This window comes from Vanellus vanellus (genome assembly GCF_965231255.1).
Source record: "Vanellus vanellus genome assembly, chromosome: 2".
Classification (NCBI taxonomy): domain Eukaryota; kingdom Metazoa; phylum Chordata; class Aves; order Charadriiformes; family Charadriidae; genus Vanellus; species Vanellus vanellus.
The window spans coordinates 103403947-103423421 of NC_138906.1; the positions used below are offsets into that span (position 1 = coordinate 103403947).

At 38.7% G+C, this 19475-nt stretch overlaps 1 protein-coding gene across 1 annotated transcript in view; it reads right to left on the reverse strand.

The window, feature by feature from the left end:
• Window positions 1-19475, reverse strand: part of INVS (inversin) — a 99827-nt gene that overhangs the window by 2260 nt on the left and 78092 nt on the right. Inside the window, exons 12-15 of the mRNA XM_082499326.1 lie at window positions 14047-14348; window positions 9280-10087; window positions 2495-2727; window positions 1418-1498 (exon numbers count right to left, since the gene is read on the reverse strand). Coding sequence (XP_082355452.1) covers window positions 1418-1498; window positions 2495-2727; window positions 9280-10087; window positions 14047-14348 — 1424 coding nt within the window. The remainder of the gene's footprint in view (window positions 1-1417; window positions 1499-2494; window positions 2728-9279; window positions 10088-14046; window positions 14349-19475) is intronic.

Genomic DNA, 19475 nt, shown 5'->3' on the forward strand with positions numbered 1-19475 from the left:
TATTGTCTTTAAGTAAGGGCTAAAGTTCCCTGAGCTCCTATTAGGTGAATAAAAGTAGGTAGTGTTCTAAAGGAACTGGGCAGAGTTCCTATCACTATCCTAGTCGTCACCAAGTTATGAAAGCAAAGGACACTCAAACCTCACAAGAAAGAAAGCCTTTTTATTTCAGAGGACAGGGAGATCTGTTGTCCTGAAAAGTTAAACGAAAAGAAGCATTATTTGCTAAAGCTTCTTTTAAAATTTAGATTAATGTCTGTGTGAAGAGGTGGCAATCAAACACCTGTCTGGTCAGGCCTCTTAATTAAAACTGTTTTCAAACAGTGAAAGAAAAAAGCCTCTGCTAATGAGGCAGAAACTCACCTACAGTGCTAACAAACTCAAGGATAGGCCTACTGTCAGATTTCCTTTTGACTTCAGGGTTTTGGTAAGCTAGTTGGAAAATGTATTTTACTTCCCTTTGCAAATTATCTGAACTACTGTCTCCTTGAAGCGTTTGCTGTGTTGCAGCGTTTAGTAAAGCAGTAGTAGGAGAGAGGACCATGTGCTCTAACTTCATTTTTAAGCTACCTGTCAATTAACGCCACATGCATAAAAGTTCCAGCTTTTAAGGACCTTGATAATACTTTTATAATTGCTGTTCTTTGTTGCTATTCTGTTTTATGCAGCGTAACCCCATCTGTCTGCCTGCACGGCTTGACAGTTCTGATCGTGCCAACCCTGCTGCCCCCATACCAGTTCCACACATAAAATTTCAGCTAAAACAGAACTAAGGCTTTCCCAAGGAAGACTGGGTAATGACTGAAAGCCTTCTTAGTTAAGCGGCAAGTAAGTGCATGATTTCATTAGAGCCTTAAAACTTACTGCAAGTAAAATTCTATGAAATAATTGAGGCTCTGTGCACAGCGCAGGAACCCCATTATGCCAATTTTAGAAGAAAGGGCAGAGATCAGATGAGTAACTTTGGATTTTCAGGTTTTTGTCTATGCACTAAACCATGTACTTCTACCAAACAGGTGTGGAAATTCTTGGCACATGTAGAAATCCACCCTCTTTACTTCTATAGGACTAGTAAATACTTGTGCTGCTGACCCAAAGTATGAGCATCCGTAAGCAATTTTAACCACAGGTGAATGTTAATTGGCTTATCAGTGTACAAGTCTATTATATTAAGGTCTTTCCTAGTAAAAGCCCAATGAAAATACATTTTCATATAAATGATTCAATGCAGGGATAAAAGTACAGAGCTCAAATAAGTCCAAAACTAGTGAAAGTGTCCAATCACAACAGTTTGGTAGTAGTTACGTGTTTTGATAAGAGATCCCCGTTCTCGAGCAGATTTTTATTCTTTTCTAAAATTTAACCAATCATCTCATCTACATATAAACATCAAAGTTTTCTTAAAGTGTATGTGTCCTACCTGAGACCAGCTGCACATCGGAAAGTTTCAGCTTTGAAGGAGGTCTTGCTGGTTGATAGACTTTGCCTTCTTGAGAACGTCCTTTAACAAACAATATAAACAGCTCTGTGTTTGTTCACATAAAGATGGGGTTATGTATAGCTACAAACTATTTAAGAAGTAGGCTACAGCGTTATTTTATCATAAAAAATTATTCTCATTTATGATGAGGAAACTCATGAGATGTTCTATATGACAGGAAATTGTGACAACCGCAACCAAACTTTAACTAAAGTTAAAATACATCTTGCAGTTGCTATAAAAAAGAAGGAAAATAAAATTACTAGCTTTATTTCTTTCTTTTATCCTTTTTGGCTATCTGAACTACAGAGCCATGACAGAAGTGGCTTTTACCACCTGGCAAAGTACATGTAGTTAGCACATCCTTACTCCATCAGTGATCGGCACTAATGGAACTCAAGGTTTAACAGCGATGCTTTTCCTCTACCCTTTCTTCGAGACACATTCCTTCGCACCATGCGCATTCAGGCACGGTGCAAAGCAGTGCAGTGTTATAATAAAAGAGGATCTTCCTTTTCCAGTAAAGATCAGCTGTCTTCAAACGAGAAAGTTATTAACGCGGAACAGGACCATATACTTCAAATGGAAATATTTAAAAAACAATACAAAACAAACAAAAAATTAAAACAACACTTAAAAAAATTAAACCCTGATGCAGATAGCCACTGTGCATTGATACAGCCAGCTAGCCCCAGTTTAACTGCTCTGTTCTCTTTCCACCTGGATATATGTGAGCAGCTCTGGCAACAGAATTATTTGGTTGCTCAAGACCCATGTTGGAATAATGTTGTGTGGTGATTCAAACAGCTTTAGCCGCAGCCATTTTAAATCACAGAGGGGTGGGGTTATTTTTGTCAACCTGAAACAGAAATACAATCACCCAGAACACCTGAGATCCAGAGTAATTATAAATAGTTGAAATCCCTAACAATTAGGTAAGTAGTGTATAGGAGAATACACTGTTATAAAAATAAAAACATAGGTATTTAAAATAAAGTATAGTGAAGACAAAATTACCATATATCTGCTTAAGGATGGACTGCTTGGTGTTTTTTATGGCTGAGCTGGTTTTGTTTATAGGTTTCAGACTTTTACATGACGGAACTGATTTCAGAGGGCTATGGTTCAGCTGTTTCTTCCAAGCAACCTGAATGAAGAAGGCAGCTGTCTCTTGTCTCCATTTGTCTTCATCTTCTTTGCACTGCCGCTTAGCACTAAGAAGCTGAAACAACTCCTGTCTTAGCTGGTAACTAGAGAGCAGAAAAGAGAAGAGCACTTGTTTTAGGTGACCTGTTTTAACTTCGGTGCTTTCCACGCATCAGTTCACATGGTGGATTACATGAGTAACTGGGAAAACAGAACTCCCACTGATGTGCTAAGTCATTTGGATGAGAAATGTTTGCTCAGAAGAAAAAGCAGGAGCTGGGTTCAATACTGGATGCATCCATTGTTTCACACAGTGAATAAAGATCTGGCGTTACAGGTATCAAAAGTTACAGTACTGCAACATGAGCTTATCAACTGCTTTATCATATATAGAAGATATGGAGAAGACAAAACCTATAAATACTTATAACAGTATAATCAATACCGTTTTCTCATTTTCACTATATTCACAGCTTAATAATCCCAGATTTTCTCCTGTGCCTTACCACTTTGTATTCTCAGTCAATCAGCCCACGAGCCGAGCCGAATCTACCTCTTAACAGGTTCAACTGCACAATTCCTCTACAGAAAACTGAGCTGCTTTCCATCCCTCCTCTGAAGATGCTCCCCTCACCTTGTTCTCAGCAATCAGCTCTTGCTTTTTTCCCCCTCCCCTTCAAAGGCTCCCTGTCTCCCGACCCAGCCTTGCCATGGCTGCTTTGATCTTACACGCAGTCACAGCCCTGTTCCAAGTGGCAACCGGAGATTATCTGTCCTTCTTCCCACTTTGGCGGCCAACAGCACCAGCAACAAGGAGTTGAGTTTGTTTTTTTTTTTTTCTTGAATCAGATGTTAGTATTCAATCAGATATTGGCATTTCACACTCACAAGTCAATAAACTGGCCTAGCAATTAACTCTGAATCTTCCCAGTACAAACCTGTCACAAATGAACATTGAGTAACACTTGTAAAATATTAATTATAAGTGTTTGGTAACGGGCCAGAACACATCGATCATCATTCCCTCCAGCATTCAAAAAGGCTTCTACTGGATGCTCCAGTAAAGGGAATGAGGAAGGGGGGAAGAAAGAGGTGATTTTGTTTCATCTGCAACAAGTTCTAAATTAAAACAAAAGAAAACACAACCAGATACAAATTGTTTAAATGTATGTTATAAGCCAATGAACTATATAATTCAAACAAAACAGCAGCCGTATACAGAAAATGAGTACATAAAAGCACAATAGAATGCCAAAGGGGGATGATATGCTCACTTACAGCCCCAATAATTTTAAACTTCAATAAGCTTAGTAAATTACCTCTGTGAAATTTGCTGGGTGAGACAAATGTATTTAATCTTAATTTAGTGGAGCTGCAGAATTCAGGCATATACTTTTATACAGTTCATTAAAGTACATAACAAATGTGGGGAGCAACTGCATCTTACGAATAAATGTCCATAGTGCCTGCAAGTTGCAAAGCACTGTATGAATTCAGAACAGGAACATTTTTAAGAGACAGAAGGAAAAAATCATCCAGTTTTGTTAAATAACGCATCACTTGGAACTTTTGAACGGGTGAGAGAGGAAGAGAAAGTGAAGGGGGGGCACAATTACAGTAACTTGCTAACATAACTTGAGCCAAGGATGGGTTATGTGAATACTGCTCCAGGAAAAACAACTGGGGAACTGTTTCAGACTTGAGCAGAAAAGAATACTAAGCTATTCTCTTGGAATTTGGTAATTACTGCCAGAAGCCTTTGCTGATACGTGAAATGACCCATTCACAGGCACTCCACCTTTGCACCTGGCTGTGGTTTCATGTTTGTAGAGAACTTCTGGTCGTTTTTAGCAACAAGGCCCTGACACTGAGGAGTTTTAGCAACAGTGATGCTCTGACACTGAGAAGATGTAGGCAGTTATCTTTAGAGCATGTGCACATTTTTTTAATTCAGCTCTCCTGTAACAGATCGTTCTGATCCTAGTGAGGAAAAAGAATGGGACCAAGTTTGATGCTCTTTGAATCTGATGTGGTGCCTTAACAAAATACCCAATGCTTAGTCAACAAAACTACTGCACATAAAACAAACATGGAATATATGCGCAGAATGACAAAGCTGGCAGATGGTATTCAGATTCATTGTTAGAGAAGCTCTAATCTTAAAAACTACTGCTGGTCTCAATATGCATATAGCAATAATATCTAAAGAAATACAGCCTGACTCCAACAGGAAAGCAACAGGGACAGCAACCAACTTATTTCCAGCTTCTGTTGACTCACTGTGGACCCTGGAGAATGGCACAGGCCTCAGTGACCCCCCACGAGAGAGCAAGCCCGACAGGATCTGTAAGCCTCAACGAGCAGGATAAGCAATTAACCTTTGGCAAGCCACACACCTTAAGATACACTTTTGAGGACTACATTTATAAAGTTTGTGGACTATGGGAATTGAAACATTTTCCTGAGAAAGGCAAGTTTAATATACTTAAGTAGACCAGTACCATTGTGTTGTAGCTCACAATAGCTCTCAATAAACTTTCAGTAAGTAAATCATGACTGTAAAATTTGCAGAGTGAGACAATGTATTTAATCCTAATTTAGAGAAATGCCAGAACTCAAGCATGTATTTCTATGTGTTTCTAACGTAGACTTATACATTAATGATGTATACTTCTATTGCTATCTACAAGTACGTGCTAATTACCAGTGCAAGCCTGGATGCAAAAGGCAAGCACAGGACTGAGTGGGACCCACAGCCACACAGTAGGTACCTGCTTAAGAACTATAATTCGGTGTACAGTGCATGGGAAATCAGGTATTTCAGAGACAGCGTCAGAATAACTGACATATTAGTAGTCAGCACATACAGCTGCGTGGTGTGAGTGAGCTGGAAACACTAACCATGACTTCTTGGCAGGCAGGTGCCACCATCTGACTTGGGATCCACATCCTAAAATACTCTTTTTTTGAGATATATATGAACTCTGCTTCAAAGGAAGAGGCAGAACTCTCTTCTTTTTAAAAATAAACATTATTGCTGTGGTAATAGCATGGAAATCAGGAGGAGGAAATCTGGTCCAATTTCACTGCTCTCATCATCAATATGAGTTTCAAAATACTCAGATAATAAAGCTCCCATTGAGCTTGAAGCATAAGTGGAAAAGACAGCAGACCTGGTGGGCCTGGCAGAGAATGCAGGAGGGAAGCACGGCTCTTCGTAAGTGTAGTGCCCTCACCTTAGCATCACTGCCCAACGAACTGTTCTGTGTTCTGCATCAAAACATCCACTGAAATAAATGCATTATGATATTGCTGCAAACTCTATGAACTCCATCAAAACTCTAGCAACAGTAAACTGTCTGCAGACGTAACAAAAGGACAGTGGAGGAACTACTAAAGTAATCTCTCCTGCAGTCTTGCAGAATTTATGATCCTTGTTAGTTTTCTATAAAATATGAGTTTTGCAAACAGAACAAATATATTTATTTTTCTTTATTAATTCCTTAAATAACAAATGTCATTTAAGCAATCTTTGATCCCTACAATTTCCAAAGTTCTGTAAGGAAGTGCATGCACTTCTGGTGAGATAACACACCATCGCTGTTTCAGCAGGTGGATAGTTTAGAAAGATCTATCCAAAATCTTTAGTCAGAACTGTAAATGGAATGCAAAGATTTCTACACAGGTAAGTTAGCTCAATACAAGGCTTTAGAAGCCAGTTCTTGTGAGGAAATTTGCACAAGCACTTGCTACAAATCTTTACGCTTTGACTGAAAGCTATGGCATGCACCTACTCCTCTGTAAGGATTTTACTATGGTGTTAAGTGAAAACAGCATAGCCTTCAGAAGTAATAGTATCACTTACAGATATACTCTCCTAACCTACTCCTGACTTACTTTAGCTTTTGGTATCTAAAAGGCGCTGAACACATAAGACAAGAATTCAGGATCTACATTAGAAAAGACAGCCAAGGAGGACATTACCAGCACTGAGCTGATAACATAGCATTCAGAAGCAGCAGAAAGAGCTGATGGTAGAAGGGGTGGATCACTGGGAGAACAAGTGGCTGTTTTGCTTTGCAGTTCAGTCTGGGTATGAGGAATATGGCATGGAATCACAGAACCATGGAATGGTTTGGGTTTGAAGGGATCTTTAAAGGCCATCTAGTCCACCCCCCCTGCCAAGGGCAGGGACAACTTCCACTAGAATCAGGGTGCTCAAAGCCCCATCCAATCTGGCCTTCAACACTTACCCCCTTGTCCTGTCACTACAGGCCTTGGTAAAAAGTCTTTCTCTGTCTTTCTTATAAGCTCCCTTTAAGTATTCCAAGACTGCAATCAGATCTCCCTGGAGCCTTCTCTTTTCCAGGCTGAACAACCCCAGCTCTCTCAGCCTGTCCTCCTAGGAGAGGTGCTCCAGCCCTCTGATCATTTTTGTGGCCCTCCTCTGGACCCACTCCAACACATCCATGTCTTTCTTGTACTAAGGATCCCAGAGCTGGATGCAGAAATAGCAAACAAAAAGCAATGATGATAGAAGTACAGAAATAGGTGATATTGTATGAGAATTTTCACCAAAAAAAAAGAGGCTCAAAAATTAATTAAAAATACTACGTTCCAAAATTTTAACTTTTCACTGGAATAGGAACGTGCTCACAAGAGCCAGTATAACCTTTATATTCCAACAACAGTGAAGAGAGAACCTGGAATATTACTGGGCCATAAATCCAACCTCATGCTTGGAAATATTTCGACTGATCAGTAAAAGAGCTGGAGCAAACAGAAGTATTTGCTGAGCCAACACAAATGTTTAAATGGCTACACTTCAGTTTAGGAACAAACAGACGGCTGGCTCGGACCATAGGGTGTCTGGTCTGGTGTCCCTTCCCTAGTAAGGGCAGCATCAGGTCTTTCTGAGAAAGACAAGACTTCATAAGTTAACTGTAAAAAGCAACGGGAGAAATACTGGTTCTCAAAACTCCACAAACAAGTGGCTAGTAATATTTGTCTCTTCGCTCCCTGGTGTTCTGTACAGTAGGGAACACAGGTAACGTTCCACCTTGGAAAAGAAGACTTTTTTAAGCCTTGAAGCACCACTGGAAGCAGGTAGCACAGCCTCATGCCTCTTTTTTTAGCTTTTCAGAGCTACGTGGTACTTGGCAAAAAGACCTTTTCTTGTCAAAACAGCAGGCTTTTACAATAACTATTCAGAACTGTTCTCTCTTTACTTTTGGTCCTGGCCTTGCTTGATGCGTCCCAGAGGACGCTACTGCAGTGGCTGAACAGCCCAGGCTGGCTGCCTCCTGCGGCTGGACGTGGTGACAAAGGGAGCAGGCCCTGATGCTCCAGGTGCTGAGCGCTCCCCTCTGCTCCACGCTGTGGCAGAGCGGGTTGGATGCAGGGGCTGTCCTGCACTGGGGAGACAGCTAGTGCTTGGCTCCTGGCACAGCATGGGGTAGAAATGCCCCCTCTGAATTTCTCTGCCAGGGAACCAAAGCTTCCAGCATCACCCAGAAGGAAGAGGTCTGCCACCGACTCAGCATTTATTCTGCAGGCAGTTGGGCATTAAGACCCGATTCTGCTGTTGTAGGAAATTTGCAGGTTTCCCGGGGACTACCATAAAGGACGTTACTCCCCTCTATATGCTCCCGCACATCCGCCAGCTGCCCCCTGTGATACAGTTTGGTTGGGGGAACAATTTTTGCATCACTACTGAACTGTACCATAGGGTGTGAGAGTTGAGCTCTCAAAGGAACATCCTTGTTATTTTTTCTTTAAGTGACTGCTAAGAAATATTAAAACATACAAAACTGTTAAACTAGTGAGAGACACGGAAAGATCAGTTATTAGTAAAAATCAGCAATTTATAGTTTTCTGCATTCACATAAAAGCTGGAGAAAATTTCAATACAAAAAAGGAAGTAAGAATTATGTACATATTATATGCTTCACCTACAGCTGCCATACTCTTCCTGTCAATTTTGATAAGAAACTAAATATTAAGTAGCATGTACATGAAAAATGACTGTATTTCTGAGGTTGAAACGCATGCATTCATGAAAGCAGGACAATGCTGTGGAAAGCAAACAATGTGACATCTCGCTCCCTCCTGTACAGCAGTTGTTCCTGCTCAACTAAGTTATTCAAGTTAGCTTCGAGTTTTGGCAGTGAACTCCATCCGAACTTCCAAACCTTTTCTGGTTTGGTTATCCAGTCAAAAGACAGCTCAGAATATGATTTCAGGTGTGCCAGTAAATGGTGTTGAAGGATCCGGTTACACAAACCTTTTTCTGGAACAAACCCTATATCCCTACATATGCAAGTTTGCTAATGAACACGACATCAGTGAATTCTAGGCTTAGGTAAATCTTGATCGGCATTCTCTTAAGAAATATCAGTGCTTGAAATAGAAATTTAATAACTTCTCCAATTATTAAAAGTCATCACTTAGCTTGCACTTTTTATGAACTTACTAATGTAACTCTAGGCGACTGGAACTCACTTCCACTTGTTTGGCGAAAGATTATTAAATTCCTGATTTAGCACTGGTAATGATGTAAGCAAAAGGACCAAATAAAGCACACTGCCAACAAGCCTAATTTAATTTACATCTACTTGTATCTCACTTTTCTCTAGCTACGGAAACAGGAGTCTTACCTTCTCCATGTCCTCTGTATGACTGTAGCAGCATAGTTCTTCTTCCGAAACAGCTCTTTTCTTTTTCTTTCTTTTTCTATTATCTGCATTCGAATCTCTAAAGGGATTAGTTCAATATTTGTACTTTGCCATGCGACAGAACATAATTGATCATCTGCATTCCTGGATCCAATTACGCCTGTTTTTTCCAAGTTCAAACTGTCATCAGGAGCAGAACACGCTGCTGGGTTTCTTGGCACAGTTCCAGTAGGTTCTGCCTCAGCAGACAACAAAGGGGAGGCCTTTTTTGCTAATTCGTTATTTCCTACTTTGTTAGTTTGTTCTACAGCATGCACACTGTCATTTGTGGTGTTTACAAATACCGTTTTGGCACTTCCTGGTCTACTAGAGCCAGCTGGTGAACATCGCTCATCATTTACCTCTTTATTTCTGGATTTCTGCTGATGCCTTTTGCCTTTGGAAGAAGCTTCACACTGCTTTGAGTTTCTCGCAATTCCACGACTACAACTGACATTGCAGAAGAACACAGCCGTTCCTTCACAATGGTCCCCGTTGCCAGATGAAGACTGACTTTGATCTCTTAATTTTTCCCCAACACTAGCAGTCCTACAAGCAGAAGAATTATGCCTTCTGCTCCTCCGAGCACAAGTACCCGTTGCCTCGGCAGTGTGCTCCTTGTGCTTTTCTCCATCCAGTTCTGTAGCAGCTGCAACCTGATGTTTCACTTCAACTTTTGTTCCCTCTTTTGCTTTGCCACAATGGAAATGGGCACCACTTGACTTGCTTTTGATGTGTCTCCTCAATGGATCTTTAAACAGAGAAAGAGAAACCAACATTTAGTCTCTGATCCAGCAAAACATAGTTTATGTCTTATTTTTTTGCTAAGTTACCTTTGAGGCACGCTAGGATTTACTGAAATGAAAAAAAAGTATCAACAGGAAGAATCAGAAGAGGACACGATTGCCTGTAACAGTACAGTCCAAAGCTTCTTCATTTGCTTACCATTCTACAAGTATTTTTCTTTCTCACATTACATTTGAGTTAGATACCTAAAAAACCATCACAGACAGAAACTATTTCTTTACCCGCCTGAAAATACTGGTCATCTTCAAAGAAACAAGCTCATCAGATGGTGCAGGAATGCAGTCCCATGAACACACCTGCTTGTTCCAGTGAATACACCGGAACAGACCTTCTTTCAAGCGTTTTTGCTAAACTTCTGCTCTAGCCACACTGCATCCTGGTGCATGATGACAGACAGGGTAACCCACTGACCCAGGGAACCCAGAGCACTTGGCTTCTCAGTACTTTGCTTGGCATCCTAAATGAAAATATGAAGTCCTTCCCCTTTTTTCCTTGCTGCAAGATTTCTTTTCCAAGCCCAGGGTGGGAAAATAAATCCTGTGTGACAGATAACGGCTTCTTAACACTCTTGTGAGGGTGACTCGGAAGCCAGACTGGAATGCAAAACTGAAAATCTCCATCTACCACCCACCTTCTATTTTATTACAAAACTAACAGGGAAATGAGAAAATAGACCAGACAGGATGAAATGTAACAAACAAACAGGGTGTTAAAGGGTAGGTAAGAGGGGAAAAAGAAAAGAAAGATATCTTTGATATAATGGAATCACAGAAAGTCATCTGGATTATCCAAAACCTGGTAAAACCATGCTATATTTTTCTTCACTGTAACACTTTTACAGGATACTCCCTTGACTGGATAACAGAATATGACAGATTAACAGATTATACAGAATGATCTCAGGATTATCATCAATGATGTCTCCAACAGAGAAGATTTATCATGACGACAGGTCAGTATGGGCTGAGAGGTTACCCTAACTTATACATGATTGTCGTATGGGTAATTAGCCCTGTATGTTCTGGGACAGGGAAAAAAAAGTCTATTATTTTAATCTAGTTTAATATATTATTAATTTATTTAATTTATATCCATTTTAATATCCCAGAACAAAGGAAATTCCCTCTCTCTCTCTCATTACACCAGGGGAATAGACAATTTAGAAAATGTGCCTTTTGAAGCCAATATTTCTGTGGGCATAATCCCACAGAATTAGTGAAGCCGAGTACAAAATCGCCAGTGCCATCAATAAAAACAGTATAGGGCTGACAGTCAATTCAAACGTATGAGATTTCCAGCACTGTTACAACTCTATTTTGATCTGTCAACAAGTTAATTTTTATAGTTGTGAGAAAAAAGAACACAGCCTTTTAAAATGGCCTTGTCACTCTGAACTCACCAAAGCCTGCTACCTGGTTTGCATGTACAGCATGTAGAATGCATTTACTGCAACTCATTTAAGTTGTTTAAAGTAGAATGTGCAAAACTTTCCAATCTGAACAACTGGATAACTGGGGAATGGAAAAAAACATCATTTAAGAATTCTAGATCATCTTTTGAGGTTGAAATAAACTTTCTTAGATAGGAAGACCAAGCAATAACAAGTATAGAGCACAAAAAAGAACTTATCTGTTGCTTCTATAATTAAGGCAAATGAGATAACATACATAGGAAAGAGGATTACTGAGTGGACAAGAGATCAGAATAGACACACCAACTAAATCACAGTTTTCATATCTTGTTAGCAGATGCCAAAAACTTATTTTCATTTGCTGAAAATCTTTCTAAGTGCCAGCCCACAGGATTTAAATTTATATTCAATTCCAATAAAACATCCAATGAAGTCCATTAAAGCTTTAGTCACAAGAGGATTGATTAAAACACCTAATGAGAACTGATTAAAGGACTTCATGATTTGATCCTTACTGTGCCAACTTTCCTGGCATCACTCCACTAACAAAAAGAGAATGCTTATTTAAAAATTACATAGCTTTTTATTTCAAACACAGGCTTTGGGGTTTGGGCAAGAGGGGGCTTTCTTTACGATCTCTGAAGGTAAACTGGTTTTGCTGTAGAAGAAGTAGACATGTTATCATGTATTTTCAGAAGAACCTTGAGTAAAGAGTTTTGTTCTCTTCATGCTCAACAGTCATGGTGAAGAGAGATAATAAACAACAGCGAAGAATTCTCTACTTAAAAAAATCTATTTTTTGCAACAAACTTCCAGGCGATAGCCCGTATGATTTTAAAAACATCAGCATGGAAAAAATATACTGGCATAGCAACTTCAGGGAATCCTTCAATCAAAAGTCCAAGCTCCATGCTGCTAGCATTTACTGCTGGTTTGAATTCCCCAGGTTACTGTGAAGGGCAGTATAGGCAACTGAACATTAATGTGTTTTTTCAAATGTTAAGTATCAAATTTCCCATGGACTACCTACTACCTGCTTCCTTAGGTCATTCTCTCAGTGCAAAACCATTATATTTGTTCCAAGAAACAGTGGGAGTCTGACTGATGCAATGCAGTTTCCATTGGCATAACCAATGGAAGATTTTGGCAAAGAATGGATAGAGGAGTCAGTAAAAGGAAAGGCTGTTCATTCCTCCTCCTTTATAATTTCTTTGTCCTTCTCTCTTCACTGTTCTAATTATCCTCACATCTTTCTTTCTATTTTCCCTTTTTTCCACACTTATCAATTTCTCCTCATTATGTTCATTACAACTATCAATTTTTCATTTGGCAACTACTGTTTCCAGTTATTCTTATGGATTTTACTTTGCCATCTGAAAATTTTAATTAATATAAAGTTAATACACATACAGATAAAGCTTGCTAGAATTTTTAACACATCTGTTTATCACTACTTAATTATCACCATACATGTTAGGCTAAGATGTATACATATGCTTTTACTATGACAATACAGTCAAATATTCTGTTTACCAACACATTTCCATGTAAAAGCTAAAGAAATCTAAATAAAACGATTCCATAGAAACACTCTTTGACCTTCTTTTCCTTTGGATTATTATAATATTTTGATTAGCGGAATTTCCAGAGGAATTAGCAATATTTTTCATCTGAGAAGGAGCTCTTGCAATTTACCTTAAAAAAAAACTATTTACCCGACTTTTTGCTTCTAATGATAACACAGATGCTTTAAAATGACCAGTTTTGAAAGATTTGAGCCATGGGCTCCTATAACTGGCTGAAGTCAGAACTGATTGAAATGTTATTAAAATGTTTTTCTTGCAAAAACTAATAAAGGAGTGGTCAAGAAAAGATGATACACTGAGGATGCATTTACAGATATAATGAAAGAGTGGAGCAGGGCAAGAAAAGTAACAGAAAGAACTCTGACACACTGTTTCATAGCACGATTTCTAAAAACAGTCTCACTTCTCAAAAAATATCCTAGAGTGTTCTCAACAAGAGGACTTCAAAGACAGATCGTAGGAGAACCCTGTCACGGAGAATGAAGCTGGCTGAACAGCTCCCCCTGTATGCTAGAGGTGTCACCTAGAACAATTTTACCCTCATTTTAACCTTATTTAAAGACAAGAGTTACAATTTCTCCATTAACATTCTTCAAGAATCCCACAAATATGCCAAATATCTTTAATCTCATTTTCTCCAAACAGTGCAAACAATAGAACAACTCCCAACAACCTGTTCTCACATATTTTAGGTATTTTTACAGACACCGTAGATACCGGTATTTTTGACTACTTAAGTTGACAAAACACACACAGTAAAAGAATCTGTATCTAACTCCATCCTATATGAATCCCTAAAATAATGAAAGAACAAGAAATGACAGAAAGTAAAACAGGTCCTATATATAAAACACTGCCAGACATGGACAAAAAGGAAAACCAGGACAATTAAAGAAGATTACAAACCTTGCCTGATTTTATGACCTTCCCTCTGAGGCTCTGCTGACAGGCAACTCTCCTTTGGTGTCCCTTTGCTGTGACAAGCTTTAGGTGAACCTCTACTATTTCTCCCTGGTTGAATTTGTGAAGCACTGAGGGACAGAGGTCTCTTATTCTGTGTATCAATTTGTTTATTAGGTAACTGTGGGATGCTGGTAGTTTTCTCTCGGTTTGCAGGATTCTGTTGTACTCGAAATCTATTTTGTTCCACGTTCTGCACCCCTTTCTGCAGCTTGGCTTCTTTTCTCTTACTTTCCTCTTCACGCTTCCTGTAATTATAGTCAACACCATATGAATTCCAAAGACAAAATCTCAGGAGCATGTATCCAACTTGCACGCATTCCTCTCTAGAAACCTGACACTGCCACAATAAAAACTTGACTATAACATCTTTTTTGTGAGAAAGGGACACCTACTGCACTTAAGTGTCTTAGCCTGATCCAAAATAACAACTGACTTGCAGCTGCAGCCTACTGAAGGTTAAGACCTTATAAGCCAGCTGCCCATTCACTTCGTGGCAGTTTAAACTGATTTTAAAACACTCCCTTATTTTTTTAATAAATATACAAAAATTGAAAGCAGGATTTTGAAGAGGTGTCAGAAGACAAGAAATGCGATACTAATGACTGATTTTAATTAACAGTGAACAATGCTTTAATATAAGTAGTAATACGACGTACTATATTTGAAAATCAGAAAAACTTTAATAAAAGATGTCATCTCTTTGAAAATTATTTTTAATACTTACGTGTGTCATAATTAATACAGACAATTATAAACCAAGTTCAAACTAGCTACTGGTATTAACTTGCTGCTAGATATTTATCACCGGTAGATAATTCATTTATTTTACATAAACGGATTATACATTTCACAACTGATAAATACTGAACATATGAGATCTGAATTAAAAACTTGTGTGCACATAGTATGCCATTACAATTATGACATTTGGTTTTCAAAAAAGAAAGAAGTCGTGCATCTCTTAAATAGTGTAGATATAAAAGACAATTTTGGACAAGGTTAGGAAAGGCACATCTGTTGAATAAAGTTTTGCAGCCTGTTTTGAAATACAGTGGGATATCGTTATGCTTTAGCAGAATAAACCCAATAGCACATACCAACCATTACATATCTACCTACCATTGAATCTGTTTTTTTAAATTAAGCACTGGTTGTAAGATGAAGCGATGCTTTTCCTGTTGGAATGGCCAGGTGGTAAATGTCGTATCATGTAGCTGCCTGATATTTTAACTTGCTTCCAATGTTACAACGCAGTTTGCAGGCTGTTGACACATTAGCTCACAGCACAGCATATGACAGGTTAGTTACGCAGCATGCCATCCTCAGTTCCTGCGAGTCGTATCAATGCCAGTGTATGTCATTTCAGTGTGAGCTGCCAGGGAGAAGCCTTAACTTTATCTGTCAGTACTATCTTATCAAGTACGCTCTGCAGAAGCAGCCGATTGAACTTTGTACCTGAAAAGTTGCTAATTGGTCTAAAAAATACAATCCTGGCAGCCTGAGGTTCAGTATTCCCTCTGGCTCAGAAAAAAGTGGCTAGTTTCAAATAGTATCGGCATTCCACAAAAGGACTGTGCGGGGATGTCTGTCGCGTGTACAGTATGGATCTCACTGCCATTACTCTGCTGTTCGAGCTGATAAATCAGATCTTACTATTCACAGAATAGTCATTTTCTTTTCTTCACAAGAATCAAGCAGACTATTACCAGTATCCTCCATTCAAGGTATTAGAAAAGAAAGTGTGAGAGAGGTTGTGTGATGCACAATCAAGCCCAAGTGGCCTGCACTCTTTGGATGAGCAGATTAACTCAAGACATTAACTTCAGCAACACATCAATTGTAAAGTTATTGAAATGGCACAGGACTAGAAGTTGAGATGAACTAAAAGGGAATTTTTTTTCCTAAAGGTTCTTGTTTGTGTGCTAATTTTTCAGTTGAAACTGATGAAATAATAAATAGAAGGGATCTCAAAGCTCCCTATTCATAGACCATCATCCTAATTGCCCCAGTAGAGCTTAATTGATTAACAGACTCCTGAAGAATACTTATGAACCTCCTCTTGTGGTTTGCTTTATTTAGTTAGAAGTACAGTTTGTTTTACAATGAATGATATTTTTGAAATTAAAATCCCCAAGTTTTACTGTTGTCTAAATTGAGAGACTAGGTTTCAGGAACAAGTAAAGCAAACAGACAAGTTCCTAACTTAAGGGTGCTCAGTCATTCTCAGGAAGTGCTGGCGACTCAGCAGGATCCAAATTTTGGCTCTAAAGTTAGAACACTACTCTGGGATAACAAAGCTGGCATGCCAAAATTTTCCACTTTAATTGCAACAGAATTTTGTCCTGAATGGCCATAAATTTGTATTTCATTACAAAAGTGAGAGAATGGAAACTGAGCCTTTAGCAGATGGAAAGGAACAGTTTCAAACTTAAGCATTTGTGAAGACACAGAGATGCTTTGAATTTTTGATCCTGCTAAAATGAAACCAACCTTTTCTATTCTGTTAAGAACACTTTGCTTTTTGTATCTACTCTGTGGAGGACGTTTTAAATTTAGAACATGTCCGTGTCCCTGGAGAGCATTTTTAAAGTTATCCTTGCAAAAAAAAAAAAAAAGTTACTTAAAAAATCTTAACTGGTGATAACTCCAGGTATGATCCTACTGCTGCTGAAGCTTTATCTGGACCAAGAGGAGCTATATTTCATGTTGTATAAATAACCATCTCCTGCTGTACAATCTAGCATGATGTTTGTTTTTGAAAGCACAACACTGTTGAATCACAACACATTCAGCTTATGATGTACTACAACCTTTTAACAGATAGTCCTTAACAAAAATGCTAAAAAAGACAGTTTCCATCCAGTACTCCTATGTTGGTTGGTCTTTCCAAGTGTGTAGAGCTGTCTATTTGTCCTTACCTAATCACCTATCTTTTCCTCAACCATTTCTCATATGTATTAACACCTTCTGATTTCTGCTTTAGTCTTCAATGTGCTTAGAAATCTTATGCACCTTGGTGCCATTTGGAAATTTAACATTTTACTTCTTAAATGAAAATACTGCATAGTATCGGATTCAGGATGGATTTATGCAGAATTCTCATCAATATACACTTCCAGTTTAAGTTGAAGCATTAAGAACTACTCTTTGCATATGTTCTTCCAAGCAATTTTCATCCATCTAATAGCAGTTTCATTCAAGGTACATTGCTCTACTTTGCTAATGAGAATGGCACATAGAATCATAGAATGGTTTGGGATGGAAGGGACCTTAAAGATCATCCAGTTTCAACCCCCCTGCCATGGGTCAGGAAACCTCCCACTAGACCAGGCTGCTCAAAGCCCCTTCCAACCTGGTCTTGAACACTTCCAGGGATGGGGCCTCCACAACCTCCCTGGGCAATTTGTTCTAGTGCCTCACCACCCTCATAGTGAAAAATTTCTTCCTATGAAAATTTCTTCCTAAAATGAGAAAGTATGAAAACTTGAGGCAAGTCTGAATGACAGCTTCTGTTCCTTCATGGCCACAAAACTTATTATTCTGTCACAGAAGAAAATTGAGTTGGTTTCATATAATTTGTTCTTAGCAAATTCAGACCAGCCACTACTTCTTGTTTTGTTACCTTCCAGATACATAGAAGTCTGATTACTCATTTCAGGATAAGAAAGGTATGGAGTTACTGCAATGAATCCAGTGAAAGGCCATGCAGAAGCATAAGGGACTGGAGCATCTTTCATATAAGAAGAGTCTGAGAGAGCTTGGACTATTCAGCCTGAACAAGAGAAGGCTCAGGGGAAATCTCATCTATGTCTATAAATACCTGATGGGAGGGAATGAAGAAGATGGAGCCAGACTGTACTCAATAGCACCCCTTGACATGACAGCAGGCAATAAGCATAAATTAAAACTCATGAAATTCTATCCAAACACAAGAAAACACTCACTGTGAGGGTAGTCAAACAATGGAACAGGCGGCCCAGAGAGGTTGTGGACTCTCCATTTCCACAGATATTCAAAACCTGACTGGACAAGGTCCTGAGCAAGCTGTTGTAGCTGACCCCATTTAAGCAGGAACGGGGATCGACAAGATGATCTCAAGAGGTCCCTTCCAACCTCTACAATTCTGTTGTTCTTGGGACTGAAGTTTACAGATCTATGGACTCCTCTTCTTTCCCTTTGAGAAAGCAGACACTTTGCTCATTTTGTGAATTCTCCAGTCCCACCAGTCCTCCTGAAGTTTTTAAGGGTAACCTCTGTATGAATTTTATCAGGCTAAACTGATCTGAAAGCACCTCACTCACCCGATTAGTCTCTAAACTGTTGTTTCAGTATTTTAGCCTGCATTGCTCCCCTTCGTTACTTGTGTGAATTTCATTTGCTACGGGACATCATTTGACATTTAAGGAAGACTGAAGCAAAAAAAGGCATAGAACACTTCAGCCTTCTTAGCATCACTTGTGGACCAACTCTTTTTTTGCTCTTCCTTTTACAACGCATATATTTACAATGATTTATTGTGATACCTCATATCCCTTGCTAGTTCCTATTTTGCACCTTTACTTGTTTAATTTTATCATTCTATGTTATTATTACCCTCAATTTTAGTAATTGCATTACATTTCCACTATGTGCTTTCCCTTTTCAGGTTGCTGAAGAGCTCATTATTTTCTCTCTTGCTACACTTCCTATCTGTTCTCAGCATGCAGGCCTAACTACCTTTTTTTTTTTTAAGAACCTCATAATCTACTTGTACTCTCTTGCTGCTAGAACATTTTTCTAAATCTTTTGAAGGCTATTTAATTGAACATTTTCATTTTCTTGCTGTTCTTCTCTTCCTAAATATTATGAGTTACTCTTACTCACTTTCATCCATTTCCCTTTCATATCCACATTCTAAATCAGTTTCCTCCAACTGGTCAGAATGAAATCCCAAAGACTTAGTAAAAACAGAAGTATGGATTCAGGAACTTATTCTGAAAAATTCAAAAAGAAAGTGAACAAGTGATGAATGAGTTTTGCAACCCTTTCAAAACCCAATATATTGGACATCAGTTTTCTCTGAAAATGCTTTAAACCCTTAAATATTATATTACTAAAGAACTAGGTTTGTAAAAAGTAAAATAAAAGCCTTTTTGTAAAAAAGTTTTCAAAGTCCATCATTTTTAAATGTTTTTTAAATGCTTCCTTCCCAGATTGCCTCTGTGCTACACTCCTAAAGCACTGCTTCCCTCCTGCCAGGTTCTCCATCCCACCTATTTATTAATAACCAGTTACTTTCACTTCCACTGAAGAAGAGCACCTATTACATGGCTACATTCATGGCTGTTAAAATGTTTAATGCTCATACGCCCCATCAACATTGCCCTCTTCCA